The 17,217-nt window shown below is 34.4% G+C and overlaps 1 protein-coding gene across 2 annotated transcripts in view; it reads right to left on the reverse strand.

Moving 5' to 3' along the window:
- Positions 1-11,034: 11,034 nt before the first annotated feature.
- Positions 11,035-17,217, reverse strand: part of LOC114326823 (probable serine/threonine-protein kinase clkA) — a 131,114-nt gene continuing 124,931 nt past the window's right edge. For both annotated transcript variants that reach the window (XM_028275272.2, XM_028275273.2), the window contains one exon: positions 11,035-15,234. In XM_028275272.2, coding sequence (XP_028131073.2) covers positions 14,523-15,234 — 712 coding nt within the window. In that variant the 3' untranslated portion in view covers positions 11,035-14,522. The remainder of the gene's footprint in view (positions 15,235-17,217) is intronic.

Raw genomic sequence — 17,217 nt, forward strand, 5'->3', positions numbered from 1 at the left:
ATAAAAATGATAAATTTCTTTAATGGGTATGTCTGCGTTTTGGTGCATACACTTCAATGGTCGTTTGCCAAAAGCAGATATGTCCATTTTTGGTACTTTTTAGTAAAGCAAATTCAAATTACCACGAAGGTCATAAAATTACAGTTTTTTCTTATTTGTCAACTCATATAAATCGCTGTGTAAACATTAAACTCAAAACCAAATATGATATTTCTAAAACTGTGATTTTATAGACATCGTGGAAACTTAAAATTGCTCTTCTGAAAAATATCGAAAGTGGACATATCAGCTTTTGGCAAACGGCCACTCACTTGTACTAGATTAATATTAATTGGATTACCTTTTAGTTGGACCAGTAGCATAGGGTTCGAATCGGAGAAAAATTTTAAGATTTTTAAATTATAGAAAAATAACAAAACTTTTTAAATTATTTCTTTTGATATGAGTCCAACTTCATTTCAGTGTTGCTTTTGATTATTTTCTTTTAATTTAGTTTCTCGTCTCTGCCTTTCGCGAGTTGAAGCATCTCTTGGAAAGTATTATCTATTATTCCAGCTTTCAACATACTTTTTACATTATAAATGGTCATCTTGAGTACAAATCCACATTTACTGTTTTATTTTTCCCTTTCGCGTGGATACTAGATCTTTTCTGACATTCTTAGAAAATCTTGGATATTTTAAAGTCTGTCGTGAACTAGAAGCTAATGTTTTAGTAGAATTTGCATAGTCTTTAACTAAGAATATCCTGAAAACCTTTAATATATTGGTTTTACGTTACCTTCCGTATCGTTATTTCGGTAACTGTTTCCTTATTTCATCTACCTTTAGGGTCAATATCTTAGAAGTAGGACAAAATAATGCCCATTCTTTTATCTGCTCGTTCGCAGAAGCTGTTGGCCAATGGTAACCATATCTAGTTACCTCCATTTAGTTTAGCCTGCAGGTCAATTCTATTATCTTAAGAAACGTTAAATTTCTTTATGTAAACTGTGTTAAGACTGTCTACTGCCTTTATGCCAGATCTATATTTGAATATTTTCTTCTTGTTCGTCACAATTAACATAGTCCAAATTAAGTTAATTTAAGCAGTATACTACATCTTCCTAAAAAACTGGACATAAAGCTATAAATAAACAACAGTATAATGCCAAAGAATCAGTAGGGTCAGTAGTCGAAAAATCCATTGTTCACTATGTTCCATTTTGTTAACAATGTCACCAAATTCATCAAAAATTTTAGTCCTTCGCGCAGATTAATGACAGCTTACGTTTGCAGCGATTGGTCGTTATCGTCACGCATTCAAAATTTTGTCTCAGGAGTGAATTGCAAAATTGGAACCGTCAAAATTCGAGACTGAGCTATAGTACATTATTTGCCGGTTTTTGCTGTAAATTTTGAAGAACCGTTTGGATTGACATAAAACTTGGCATACGCATAGCCAACATGTCAAAGAAAAAAAGTGATATTATGCCGATGTGCAGAGATGGGCATCGACACGTCGACTTTAATTGTCGACACAGACGTGTCGACAATGTCGAGAACGTGTCAACAATGTCGACAATGTCAGCAACGTATGTCGACAATGTCAGCAACGTGTCCATAATGGAAAAAAGTGAGGTTATGTTATGAAATTATTCAGTTGTAAACTTTGAATGTGATCTGATCTGATCAGAATCAAAATGAGTGGCAGAAAACTGAATAAAAACTATGATATATTATCATTCAAAGTATTAAAGATAGAAGGAAAGCACGCGGCTAAATGTTGTGTATGTGGAAATGTGATAAAAAATACAGCTGCAGCAAGATTGCAAAGTCACAGGTAAGAAGAAATATTTTAATTAATTTTAGCTGGATAGCTATAGAGATTTATTCTCTGAAATTGATATTTGTATCGGCTGATAACTAACCCCGTCCCGTACTTTCATTTTAAGAAACGTCTGCAAGTTAGATCGTGGCAATGGTAATCAATCCAATAATCAAATGTCGCATGTTTCGATATACGAAAATACTGGCTCAGACACAGGTTTTACACCTACAGTTAATCCACAAGTGAGTATATAGGACGTATGTTCTACTACATATTTAGCAGGGGCGGATCTAGAAAAAATTTTGGGGGGAACTTTTTGAAATTACATTTATCTATAATATAAAAATGAATCGTAAAATGTGTTCGGAGCCGCATAACTCAACAACGCATGGATCACCATTTCGGTAGTAGTATATTGGAGAAAACATGGCGTCAAAAACCGTATAGCCATCTAACGGCAAGAAGTGAAAATAACGCACTATATATTATTGTAGATTTCTTGATTACTATTTAATTCGAATTCGGAAGGGGACATAAATTGCATCAGTTTTCACCCCAGAATTTGTATTCTGAGGTTTTCACGTTGTTGCATCTCTATATACAGGGTGTCCCATTTAAAAAACACCAAGTTTAGTATTTTACGGCAAAAAACGGATTGGCCTATTGAATTAAGTACAAAACGCTGTATCTATGCCAACTTCTGTATACAGGGTGTCCGTAGATCCGCCCTTCATATTTAGTCACCTTAGAGTTTCTTTTTATTTTGAATTTTAGAATACAACAAACGGTAGTTACGAAGTTATGGAAGATGGTTCGCTAGCTATTGTGACTGGAACTTCACCTGAAAACATGCTAGATGGAATTATAGAAAATTCATTAGATACCGATGCCGCCTTATTGGAATTGAAAGAAAACAATGGTGTAGCAATTCAAGGCACTCATAGTATTGTTGAAAATATGATGTTATCAAATACTGATACTGAGAGTAGTAATTTGACTAACTTAAGTACTCCAACTTCCTCCAGCACAAGCTACACAAGCACGAATAAAAGAAATTTATTCGCTACATCTCAAGCTAGACCAGCCAAAAAATCAAAGAAAATCACCGACTATATGGACATATTACAAGAGTATGAAGAGGAGAAGATAAGCACTGCACTAGCCAAATTTATATTCGGCTGTAACTTACCATTTACTGTGGTAGAATCACCTCTCTTTAAAAATTTTATAAAAACGATCCGTCCTGCTTATTTAGACAAAATTCCTGGCCGGAAAAAACTTTGAACATCGCTTTTAAATAAGTGCTATGAAGACTGTATTGAGATTTCACGTAAAAAAGTGGAAACCGAGTCAGTCATTTTGTGTGACGGTTGGAAAAACTCATCTACTAATTCTAAAACGGTTGTGACAATGTTGCATAGTGCAGACGGAAAAAATGCCTTTCTTGATGCTTGGGATTTAACCACGGAGTCTGAGACTGGAGAAAAACTTGCCGAAATAATAACAGAATCTAAAAAAATTGCAAAAGAAAAATACGATGTAGATGCGTACGGTATAGTTTCGGATAATGCTAGTGCAATGATTAAAATGGGATCCCTCCTCAAGCACAACATGTGGCACTCTACGTGCAGTAGCCACACCGGCAACCTTTTAGCCAAAGACGTGCTGGATAAAAAGTTAGTCGACAATGTGGTCATTGTCCTCAAAGAATTTAAGCAACCAGATTTAGAAAAAATGATAGTTGATAAGGGAGGGCGCAGAATCAAATTGCCGGCCGAAACAAGATGGTGCTCTTACCGAGATTCTTTCGAAAGTCTCCTAGAAAATCTGGTATATATGAAACAAGTAGCCGCTGTAACGAAAAAAAAGATTAAGCCGAAAGTCAAGGAATTAATCTTCAACGATGAATTTGTGGATGAGATTCAACAGAACATAGAAATTTATGAACCCATTTGTAATCTGATCAATGTTTGTCAGAAATCTGACACATCTGTAGCAGATGCCGTTCATCTGTGGCTCAATTTGAATCTGCCAGATAACCTTAAAGAAAAATTGAAACACAGACAACAAATGGCGTTAAACGTGTACGCATTAACTGCGTACTATCTGCATCCGAAATATGAAAATTCCAAGCTTACGTCAGAGCACACTGGTATAATAACTCAGTTCTTACTCAGAAAGCTGTGCAATCAGGGCATAGAAGAATGGGACAAATTTAACACTAAATCGGGTAAGTCTTTCAGAAAAAATTATCGCTCTTTTGATTTTTAATATATTAGGTTTACAATTTCAGGAATATTCTCAACACTTTGGGAAAAAGGAGTTGAAAAGCCTCTAGTATTTTGGCGAGTGGTCAAACTGGAATGCCCAATTCTTGCTAAAATGGCTCTCAGACTTCTAAAAATGCCAGCCTCCTCAGCTCAAATCGAGTGACTCTTTTCAAATTGGGGACACATTCACAGTCTGATAAGAAATAGATTAACGTTCACTAATTCCAAGAAATTGGTACATATTTATGTTTCATTAAAGGGAGAGTATCCTGATAAAAATAGTTATGACCTGGACGAGGAAGAAATTGTAGATATGGACGGGGAAAGTACAACTATTTGATGTATTATTGGTTAAATGTTTTCTTTGGTTAAAAATTAGCAAAACCGCAAAATGTTGTAATGTTTTTATTATGCAGTCTCTGCCAAAGCACGAAGAGATTCAACACTGTTTCAGTAATTATTATACTATAATTATTATAATAAAGAGTTAGTAAAATTTAAAAAAAAGTAAACGAAATGTTAGGAAACAAGGTAAGGTTTCAATGTACTGAGATATGTTTGATTGTGGTTTTGAATCTTACCTCGTTTACTGACGTTTAGGTTTACGTTTCTTTTTAATTTTTTTAAACCTTTCTGTAAATGTTACGAGTTTACGAGTAACGATAGAAAATTAAAAATCTATGAAAATTTGTTTTGCTGGTTTTTTCTGGTTTTGCATCTATATGGTAATATTTTAGATTCATTACATTGAATTACTCTATCATGAGGTTTGCACATAATAAATTGTCTCTAACGTAAGAGCACCGAATTCCGACCGGTTATAAGTGGTATATATAAAATTGTTTGAAAGATCAATTCCGAATCATTGAAATTTAAAGTAATTCTGTCTATAAGCTATTATGCATTATTAATTCTTACTAGAGCCAAATTTATAATAATAACAGTAGTCATTTCAACAAAATTGCTTATTTAAGAAACCAAATGCAAAAATTTCGCAAATAGCCGTTTTCCGTCCACATTAATGATTTTTTCCCAATTCCGTCCACAAGAGTACCGTTATCCGTCCTATTTATTTAGTTATGACAAAAAAAACCCATTATGAATAATTTTTAAATAAATTTGCAAAAAAATGGCCAAAAAACAAAACAAATAATTTAAAAATAAGTTTTATTTAAGTACAAAGTTTTGAAACGAACTTAATGACTGCAAATGAATTAAATAATAAAAAAAAAAGACTTCATTTTTTTAGGTTTTCAATTTCTGGAACTTCATAGGCGCCGCGTTTATTTATGAGTGAAGGTCTCGCAATCTTACAAACTACATCATCAAAGTCATAATTTAAAATGTCATCTCTATCTGGCCATTTCCAGTACTTTCCATTCATAGTCATACTTTTAACTCTCAAAGTATCATTGCTTCGTTCCAGAACTACACCAGGGAAATATTCACTGTCGTACTGAACCAACACAAAATCGTCCTTTGAATATATTTCTATATTCTTTTTATTTATGTTTTCCGTATTATTATTACCAGTATCTATGCCTGGTGTGTGTTTTGGAGGACACTTTTTCTTTTTTGCTTGTTGAATCTCTGTTTTTGCTTTCCTCTTTCGGATTCGTTCACATTTCTCATTTTCTTTTTCCTCTTTTTCTTTTTTGAGTCTTCGTTGATGTTCCATAAATTCATCACTTATAGCTACTGTAGGATAAATCTTTGGTTTTTTCCTTTCCTTGGTGTCTTCTGTGCTATTATTTTTTTTCTTTGCAGAACTTTCCGGCCAAAATAGTGCTTTTTTGAAAGGTGTTGGATATTTACTATTATTCTCTGATGTTGTTGTAATTTGCTTAAGTGGGGTTTTTTCTTGATTTTGTACTTGTCTTTTTTGATCAGAATAAACTATACCTATTGAATCATCTTTTAATGGGCTATTACAAGGAGTTGTGTTTACTATTTTGTTCTTAGGTGGTGTTTTTTCTTGGGGTGAACTTACTGCTAAATAATAGTCTATATTCTCACAATCATTGTTCTTGGATGCTGATGGACCAGGTTTTGGCGAACTAGAATTGCTATTCTGTGAAGGAATTAAGACCAATGCTCCATCTGCTTTGACTGTAGCTTCAATTGTATCATTATTGCAAAACCAAAAGTTTTCATCGAAGTGTATGTCAACAATGGTCTCGTTAGCAGCATTAATTGGCAAATTGTTTTCCAAAGTTTTATCATGATCGACATTTTGTGGATGAAGACTCTTCCAGAAATCATACAATGCTACATATTTTTCTTCTAGTTGGGCCGCTGATTCAGCAATCCTAAAACGGTTAACAACCTCTGGCTTTAAACGTATCTCTACCTCTCGAAGTAGTTTAGAATCATAAACATTAACAGTTGTAGTGGATGTTGATTCAGTTATTTTATCATCAGAATCTTTTTGTTCTATTGGTTTTATTAATTTTGAATAATCAATGCGATTTTCGTTAAACGGAAAGAGTCCACATGATTCAAATGCACTTTTTATTATCGATGTACAGCTGTAGCCTTCAAAGTTTTGTCTAAGAGTTTTGCAAACTCAGCCCGTTGAAGTTTTCTTCCGTTATTCTCCATACGCCAAGATCGAACATCTTTTCGCCAGTTATTTTTAATGGGATAAAAAACACCAACATCTAACGGCTGTAATCGGTGAGTTGCGTTGGGGTAAAATGCTGTTAAAATAATACCTTTTTCTTTGCAGAATTCAGTAATAGGCAGATTGATGTGGGAAGAGTGTCCATCCAGAAACAATATCACTGGGAGTGGAACACTGTTCTTTTCCAACCAGGGAAAAAATACATTTGTAACGTATTCATAAAATGTCTCACTTGTCATCCAACCAGATTCAGAGTGCCCAACTCCCCACTGGTTTGGCATGTTCGTTATTATTGCAGCTGACACATACCGTTTGTAGGGATACAAAACTAATGGCGGAGGTACAGAACCATCAGCTCCAACAGTTAGCAAAACTGTAAGACATTCTTTTTCGTCATTAGCTATGCGACTGTATACCTTTTTTGCACCTTTTCTAACCAACACTTGTTTTTCTTGAGGGGATAAATAGAAACCACTTTCATCACAATTGAATATTCTCTTGGGGTTTTCAAGAATGTGTAAAAAATTCATTTTTGTCATATAATCCCGAACTTGGGTAAACCAATTTCTTATATTTTGTTCCGTAACTGCGGCTCTACAAGAAGATAGTGATTGTGGAACACGTTTTGAAATTTCTGGATGACGAGCGAGAAAACCATTGTACCATTTTTTACCAGGTATGTAATTTTTAAATGGGGTTTTTCGTTTCAAATTTTGAATTAGTTTTGAAACAGAATCAACAAGTTGAGATCTTGTTACCGGGAATCCCACGTTACCCATTTCGATTATCCATTTTATAATCAAGTCTTCTTCGGAACTGGACAAAACTGTTGGCCCTCCAATATTGCCCGGAGTTTTGTACTTTTCTTTCATAGTATCTAACAAAGTACTTTTAGGCACATTGTATATTTTGGAGGCTTGTCGAATACTTAAACGTTTCAAATTAATATCTTCTATAGCTTTTTGGATATTCTCTCGGGGATACTTCATCCGCTTTTTGTATACCATAGTTGCAGATAATAAAAAACTGAAAAAAAAAATATTTTATTAGTTTTTATTTTATGGGGTCGGTAACAGGAGTTTGAGGTAGCTCTGTCCGTCCACCATGGACGGATATAGGACAGAAGGTTCCTGTGTCCGTCCAATTCCTTTAAATGAGTTTTACTAATTAGATAGTCATTTTTATCATACTTGATAATACAAACTGAGAGGAAGAACTACCATAAACATTTTTTACAAATAAAAACTAAACCAAACTTACACATTAAATCTAGAATAGGTAATAAATGCATCATTCTTGGGTTAAATTTTAAATTGAATTTTCGAATTCACTTAATAGTTGACACTAATTTTCTTAAAATGAGTTGTACCTATAATAGGTCGTATTTAGGTTTTTAAACGGAGCAAAATATATATTATGGTTAAAATATGTCGGATTATATTATTTAACTAAGACTTATATTTACAAAGCGTTTGAAACTGAAGGAGTTAATCCCTAATACCGTCCGCTAGGACGGTATCAAGAACCCCTTGATATTCTGCATTACCCTATTCCGTCCACTTTAATTTCGGTAATAAAATCTATTGTTCGAAAAAAATTACAAAAATATATGTATATTTACAATAAATAAATATGAAAGATTCTAATAAATAAGTAAAAACATAACTGTTAAACGTAGTATCTATAAAATATGGAAAATAAGTATTCCTTACCTTTATGTTTTTTTGGAATCAGTATAGCTTAAAACAAGACATGCACTTGCAATGAACTGAATCGCACTGACAACAGTAAACGTAAAATGTCTGCGTGCTAAAAGTAGAATGAGTGGGGATATAACCTATCAAAAATTCTACTCGGCCGTCTGATTGCGACGAAACTCTGAGGTATAGAGCGCAATTTCTTTGTCGGACGGAATTGGGAGACCGGACGGTATACGGTGCTTTTACGTTATATGAATCTATTTAAAATTCATTTACACTTGAAAAACCTGCAATCAAACAATTATGGAATATCCTATGAATTTGACAATCGCAAGTTAATAGTGAGGTTAAAAGTTTCAAAAGTTTGAGATTATTTGGTCTCTTTGCAACTTGTTGAAACATTAATGCATACTTTTTCAATAAGTCAGCGCAGCCAGATTAACCTAAAATTTCAAATTAGTGCGCACGGAACGTCATTCTGATCGTTTGCTAATTGTCGACATACTCGACATTGTCGACATTGGCAACAACTTTAAATCACTCGACATCGACATGATTGTCGACATGTCGACAATCGAATTGTCGACATGACATTATCGACACCGCCCATCCCTGCCGATGTGTGCTTTTGCCCTGGGGGTGAGTTTCACCCCTTCTCGGGGGTGAAAAACATACGTTCAAAATAAGTCCGAAATTCAATAAAATGCCTAATTCTAAGCAACTTTTATTCTATACAGTTTTTTCACTAAGCCAATACTTTTCGAGTTATTTGCGAGTGAATATGTTAATTTTTCAGCAAAACAAACACGTTTTTAGACAATTTTTCGCAAATAATTTAAAACGTAAGTATTTTATCGAAAAAACCATTTTAGCAAAAGCATAGCTTGTAAAAAAGTGAAAAAAATGGTGTATACATGAAGTCTCCAGACCTAGTAGAAGCATAGTTATATATAGCTAAAGAAAAATAGGTTCATATTCGCCAAACTTCAAATAAATATATTTCAACGTGAAATAACCAAAAAATTAAGCACTTTTTGGAAAAAACTCATTATAACTTTTTTAAAGAGTTTAACAAGCTTTATGCCTATTTTTATAAAAAAATATTCTAGCTTCAAATGTGAGCAAGTTACGCTCAAAATACATTTGGTCCGTTTTGATTTGGCATAAAAAAATCGAGAAAATCACCCCCTAATTAAAAACTAAAATAGAATTAATCCTTACCGCTTCACTGTTGCTTTATTTATGTTGTGTCTATATGGTCTGTAAGTTCCACCGATTCAACGTGCTTATTTTGAAAAAAAAATTGTTTTAAAATAAAATTTTTAAAATTTTTAATTTTGAAAAAGTGCTCTTTTTCAAAATAACTTAAAAATTATTAGTAATAGCACAAATCTCAAGAAGTAATAAAATGTACGTTCTGCTTTTCTGAATATTTTGGACTTTTTGTTTTCCTGTTAGACAAAAATCGGTTATGCTATGGCTGTTCAAAATTTGCATACACTCGGGATTAGTGACTCGTTCAAGCAATTTTAACTACAGCCTTTTCAAAAATAAGCACTTTGAACCGCTGAGACTTACAGATCGTAACCTGTGAGAAAGTAACCTGTGAAGCGGTTACGATTAATTTTATTTAATATGTTAATTCGGGGGTGCTTTTCGGGATTCTTTTTACCAAAAAATAAAAGGTACCTAAAATATTTTGAGCATAACTCACTTACTTTTATGGTTAGAAGATTTTTTTAAAAACAAAAATAAGCCTTTTTTAAACACTTTAGGAAGTTGAAATGAGTGTTCCCCGAAAAGTGTTCTGTGTTTTGGTTATTTCTTGATGAAATATTCGATTTGGAATTTGACGAATAAGAACCTACTTTTCGTTAGCAACAACTTCGCTTTTACTGGGTCTACAGACTTAGTATATGCACCATTTTTTTAAATTTTTTTATTAACTATATTTTTATTAAGAATATTTTTTTCGACAAAGTACTTAGCTTTTAAGTTATTTGCGAAAAGCCGTCTAAAAACGTGGTTATTTTGTTTGAAAATGAACAAATTCACTCGCAAATAACTCCAAAAGTATTGACTTGGTGAAAAAACACTATAGAACAAAAATTGCTTAGAATTAGTCAGTTTATCGAATACCGAACTTATTTTGGACATATATTTTTTCACCCCCGAGAAGGGGTGAAACTCACCCCCAGGGCAAAAGCACACATCGGCACAATATCACTTTTTTTCTTCGACTTATTAGCTATGTGTGTGCCAAATTTCATGTCAATCCAAGCGGTTCTTTAAAATTTAGAGGTTTTGCAATATTTTACCGTTAAAGAACGTACTACTAACTGATTCTTTAGCATTAAACTGTGGCTATACTATAAAAACTATAATTTGCTTATTATTTGTACAGGCTTTAGATTATTGCATGCTTTGAAGTATTATTGTATGACTTTAGCTCGCATCACTTGCAGTTCTAATATTTTTTAGCAGTCGCTTCTGGTCCAGTTCTGGACATAGGCCTCCTCTTGTGTTTTGCTTATTCGACTGCCTTGAACCATCTGGTTCCAGTTTCTTCCGCCTTTTCATTAATGTCGTCGCATTGTTGGTCGCATTGTTTATAATAATGTAAATCAATATATAAAAGTAACAATAATTTTATTCTTATTTTATTCTTACAAATAAAATACAATATGTACAATCTTAAATTAATGTTGAAATAATATCTTAATCTTCGATTTTATTAAAATACTGTTGTATTGGGCTCTAACGTATTATATTAAAAAAAAACAGACTTCTTCCATTGTCATAGAGGCAAAGATAACAAATATACACTAAAGAATTTAAAGAATGTTAAATTAAATTTTTACAATATTCTCACAACCAAATTAATGTGGCCATATGGAAACATGAACAAGTTTTTGTTTCTAATCTTTGCCTTAAGTCAACTTCTATGTTGACTACATTTTCTTTAACAAGATTAAAGTTTACGTGTAAAATTATATTTTACCTTAGCTTCGTTACGAAATCTTGTTGAAGAAAAATTGAAAATATTAATACTTCCACAAAACTTTTTATTTTAATTACATTGCGATATTTTTATTTACTTCCATATATTTTTCCTTATTTTGCTCTATATATTTTCACATAATTCAATATCTTTTATCAAATAGCCAGTCAAAAAGTCAAATACTACGTCACAGATAAGTGTGATGATTTAAGTAAATCGGTAAATGGTAAAGAAAAAAAGTTCACAGACAACAAAAAAAAAACAATTTTGTAAATACACGCAAGAAAATAAAATTTGAAATCGAAAAATTTCAAATTGAATTATGGAGATCGGCAAGAAAAATCAAAAGCCTGCTGATGACAAGGTTATATTGGCGTCTTCATCAGAAGAACTGGAACAATTTATGAATAAGCTGAGTAGGGTGCGTACGTACGGAATAAGGTTTGAAACTAAATATACAAAAAACCGCAGTAATGATCATCGATGAAAAACATGGCAGAGTAAGAAGTGCTCAGACAATAATTGAAGACACAAGTGCATGATGGGTTTATGTGACATTTGCAAGTTATTGAGAAAAATTAAGTTAAAGTTTTTATACTAGAACTTTTTTACTGTAAGATCTAAATAGACTAAATTTATAGGATAGGTAGTCCTAAAACTAATATATTTATTAACACTATTAAAAAAACTTAAAAAAATATTTATTATATATTTTTTATATATAAATGTGTACATAGATCCTTTATGCACTTACATTTTAAAAATTACTGTGTACATAGATCCTTTACACTCTAGTAACTTATAAAATATTAATTTTAAAACGTGTTTGGCTTGTTTGAAAGATTTTTAGGTTCGAACAACTTACTTTTAACATAAAAACATGTTTTGAAAAATTTGTAACATAGACCCTTCATGCACTTGTGTCTTCAATTAGTTACAGTGTTTGTAATCACTAACTGTGGAGGCCATCTAACTGCCATCACAATGGCCAGACCAACAACAGTCAAACTCACGAAAATACAGTGACATCAGAAACACCTAAAATTATGCCTTGTTTGGGCAATAATATTCCTTATCGACACCTACGACTTCAAACGACTACGAACAATTTACCATCAAACAAATGTGGGTTTACCTTAGAATGTTGCGCATACCATGAACAGCACATCGCAGGTACATATTTCAATAGGCACTAGAAGAACTTAACACAAAATCTCGATGCACCAAAGCTATCAATCAAAATATACTAAGATACAGTGAGTCCCTGAATCTTTTACCCGTGCGTCATCATTTAAAGCATACGAAATAAGTTGATGATAAGTCGGAAATTGAAATTTACTAAACGCAACAGCAAGTCACTTACTGTCACTTGCTGTTGCGTTTAGTAAATTTCAATTTCCGACTTAGCATCAACTTATTTCGTATGCTTTAAATGATGATGCACTGGTAAATATTCAGGGACTCAACTGTACTTGACATAACTAGATAAAGAGGAGGCATGGAACGAATGGGAGTTGAAGGCAAGGTTGCGACAAAAGATCCATAAGAATCTGGTAACTGGTTACTCATTCTCTGAAGCAAAACAACACGTGCAGCAGAGAGATAGCTGGACATAAATAGAAAAAAAATACATGCCTCCACTACATCCTTACGAAGGCAAAAATATAGAGGAGGAAGACGAAATTCGCTGACGTAATGTACCAAATTGAATAACGGCTGGAACAACATACTAGAACAACTGCTGCTACAAAATCCTTGAATGTAGGTAACAGCAAAAAAAGTATCATAAATTTATTTTACATGCCTTTAAATAAATTGAAGAAAACTGAATAGGTGAATTTCAGACAATAATTATTATTTTGTGATATAAACTTACGTGCCTATAAATCGGCCCACTTAAAAATTTGGTTATTTTTGTTGTCTCATGTTTCCTAAACCTGTTGGCCGATTTAAGTGATTTTTTGAACATGTTATAGCCTGATTCTTTAGCAATACCACTGTAATAATATTGTTGCTAACCGGGTAAATTTTCATTGTATACCGGGTGTACCAATCAAACTGCGTTTTTTTCTCAAAGTTCGCATCACCCTGTGGAATATTCTAGCATTTATAAAACACTGAAATTGAAATCCAAGTTTTTGTTTGAACCGAACTCATAACACATTCAATTGATGGAATTTATTTTCTTAGCTCTGGATTCATATGGTTGAATTACGTTGATAATATTATGACATATTTGGTCAGGTTAGCCTTGGAAACAGATGTAATCACTCAACACTCAACTGACTTTTTAAAAAAATGTTAGGGATATGTTTGTAAATATCAAGCTGATCAGTTCCTGTCAGTTTTATTTGACTGCGATTTTAAGTATTGTGATTTAAAAATAGCGTTTTTTGTTAACAATCCATCCAAATATAATCAGTGTGTAGTCATACAAAGTTCTCCGGGAAAGTCCATGTTAACATTTTTTTTTCCGATCATGAAAGACCCTTGCTCATAAAGTAAAGCTAGAAAACATAGAGTGTATACCAGCGAAACCTTTTATAAGAAAACTTTAAACAAGGTTTATCACGTACACGTCCAGAAAGCTCTCATGTGATGTCATTCTTCTGCACGACGATGCGAAACGGAAAATATTAGAGCATCCACCTTAAAGTTCCTATTTATCGCTCTATGATTTTCATACCTCTGGACCACCAAAAATGGCGTTAAAAGATCGTCGTTTTCGAATATACGAAGAATTACAAAATGTCTTATAAGAATTCTTCGATCTACAGCCACAAGAATTCTTTAAACAGGTTATGGGTCGGTTGGTGAGACAATGGAGCCTTAAATATACATAGCGCTAATTATAGATATATTTGCCAATAATTTGTTTCTGGATCAAAGATGAGTTTGAATTGAACAATCCTCTTATGTTTATACGAAAACGCCACAAAATGTATTTTAATTTCCTTTTTAAGTAGTAATTTGGCGGCTACGTTATTTCTTTCATATCTAATCATCCAATATATATTATGTACAATTAAGTTTTTAATAAATAGTTTTGTAATAACAAAGTTTCATGAAAGTACCATCAGTATAGATTAACAACAAAAATATTTAATCAGTTTAATCAATTAATTCTTCACCGTTGATTTTTTAATCTCTGTATCAATTTCGTAGTCAGGCTCACTCGCTACTCCTGTGTCGTAATAAGCATAGTCGTAGTCCTTCTTACGAGGTGCAGGTCTTTTGTTTACAGGTTGAGAACTGGTCTTAGGTGACTCAGTAGCTTGCGAAGTGGGAGCAAAGGTTTGGGATGAACCCTTTGTCGCTTGTGAAGAGGACGGGAAAGTTCTAGAAACATCTTTTGTTGCTTGGGGAGTTGAAGGGTAAGTTCTTTGGGAGTCCTTCGTTACTTGGGGTGTTGACGGATAAGTTCTTGGGACGTCCTTCGTTACTTGGGGTGTTGATGGATAAGTTCTTGGAACATCCTTAGTAACTTGTGATGACTGGTACGTTCTCGGAACATCTTTAGTTAATGCAGTTGATGGATATGTTCTGGGAGTATCTTTAGTGACTTGGGAAGTGGATGGATTAATTCTTGGAACATCCTTAGGGGTGGATGGATAGGTTTTAGGAACATCGTAAGTGGTTCTTGAAGGTTGCGAGGCTGATTGAGTTGTCTGTTGTTTGTTGTTGCTTGTTCTTTGTAACTCGTTTCTGCTGGCTGCTATGTTTTGACTGTGAGCAGTTTTAAGGAACTCGTCATCTCGTCTGTCGCCATCGTAGTCGTACTTCGAGCTGTATGATCCATCGTCGTACTGGGTCTCGTCAAAGCGGCTCGATCTAAAATATAAAAGAGAAATAAGAATTTAGTAAATATCTTGGAACAACAATAACTGAAGACAATAACGGATCAAAAGAAATAAACAATAGGATATAATCCGATAACTGCATCAGATGTCTGTATGCCCTGCGATACGTTATAAAATCAAAACAACTAATAAAACACACAAAGATACAACTATATAAAACAATCATACAACCCATAGTGATGTACAGTCGAACCCGCTTATTGGAATAGCCTTCGTGACAAGCAAAAATATTCCTATAACAGGGATATTCTAGTAACCGATCATTGGTAGCTAGTAGCCACGTTTCGGGACCTCACAATTTTATCCCTTAAACCGGGATATTCCTATAACCGGTATTCTAATATGCGGGTTCGACTGTATATGGTAGCGCAACGTGGAGGATAACAAAGGTAAACGAAGAGAGACTTGTTTGGGAAAGAAAAATCTTAAGGAAGATCCTTGATCATGTGCTTGATAAAGCAGCAAGACCATAATTATAGGATACGAATTAACAAAAAACTCGAAGAACAACAAACTATTTCCACATATCCAGTTACTAACATAATAAAATAAAGTTCAGAAGGCCATAATGTAGGCTGGTATGGAAAGAAGTCATAACTGGAAGAAAACCGTGTGGACACTTTCGACTCCGGTGGCCAATAATATATCAGAAGACCATAAAAGTAGATAGGCTATGTACGTCCTGGCGCACCCCCTAAGAACGCACCCCTTAAATCGCAACCCCCGGTCGTAAATGCCAAACGGCTTAACGTAGGATGACGTGTGACGTATCGTTGGAAAGAGGATGAAAAATGGGGTGAACGCAGTATGTCGCGTGCGCATCAGAGTATGCCAAAAGGGAATTACGTCATATCTTCGTTTCTATTGATCCGCTCATGGCGTAATAGCACTCGTTGGAACGGGGAGGGGATAAAGAATACGGTGAGATAAAAACAAAGATGGCGGTATTGCCAAAACGGCATTACGTCATATATTCGTTTCTATTGCTCCGATCGTGGCGTAAGAGAGCTCGTTGGAAAGGGGAGGGGGGTAGCGAATACGTTGAGATAAAAATAAAGATGGCGGCATTGCCAAAACGGCATTACAGCATATCTTCGTTGCTATTGGTCCGATTTTGACGTATGGGGTGTCAAATGAAAGCGGTGGCGACAAAGAAGCCAACTGTCACTTCTTCTTCTTCTTTTCGTTTGTCAATTATTCTTCTTCTCCGTATAGTGCCTAACAGAACGTGACATTTGGCGTATGACGTGACATTTATGTGTAACGTAGCACAGGACGTGACAAAGCGCTGACATTCGACGCAGAACGTGACATACGACCACAGAGACGTACAGACGTCATCAGAGACACGCTAACAGAAGGCACAGATGACCACAGAGACATACAGACGTCATCAGAGACACGCTAACAGAAGGCACAGACGACCACAGAGACATACAGACGTCATCAGAGACACGCTAACAGAGGGTAGCAGAGGCTAACAGACGGTAGCAGAGGGTAACAGAGGGTAGCAGAGGGTAACAGAGGGTAGCAGAGACGTACAGACGCCATCAGAGACACGCTAACAGAAAGCACAGACGAACACAGAATGTACCAGAGACGTAGAGACGTCATCAGAGACACGCTAACAGATTCCAACGATACGTCACACGTCATCCTACGTTAAGCCGTCTGGCATTTACGACCGGGGGTTGCGATTTAAGGGGTGCGTTCTTAGGGGGTGCGCCAGGACGTACATAGCCTATCTACTCATAAAGCTATGGGCGGGCGTGGAGAATTGGATAAAGATTTTTTAAGACAGAGAGGAATGGAGGCATGTTGTCGAGACGACTAAACCCCACGAAGGGTTGTAACGCCACGGAGTAAGTAATATTTAATAGGATACTCAGTAGGACATTTCCTTGTCTTTGACATGGATTGTCTGTGAAAAAACATATTTTAGTAAATTAATATT

The sequence above is a fragment of the Diabrotica virgifera genome, chromosome 7 (assembly GCF_917563875.1).
Source record: "Diabrotica virgifera virgifera chromosome 7, PGI_DIABVI_V3a".
NCBI lineage: Eukaryota > Metazoa > Arthropoda > Insecta > Coleoptera > Chrysomelidae > Diabrotica > Diabrotica virgifera.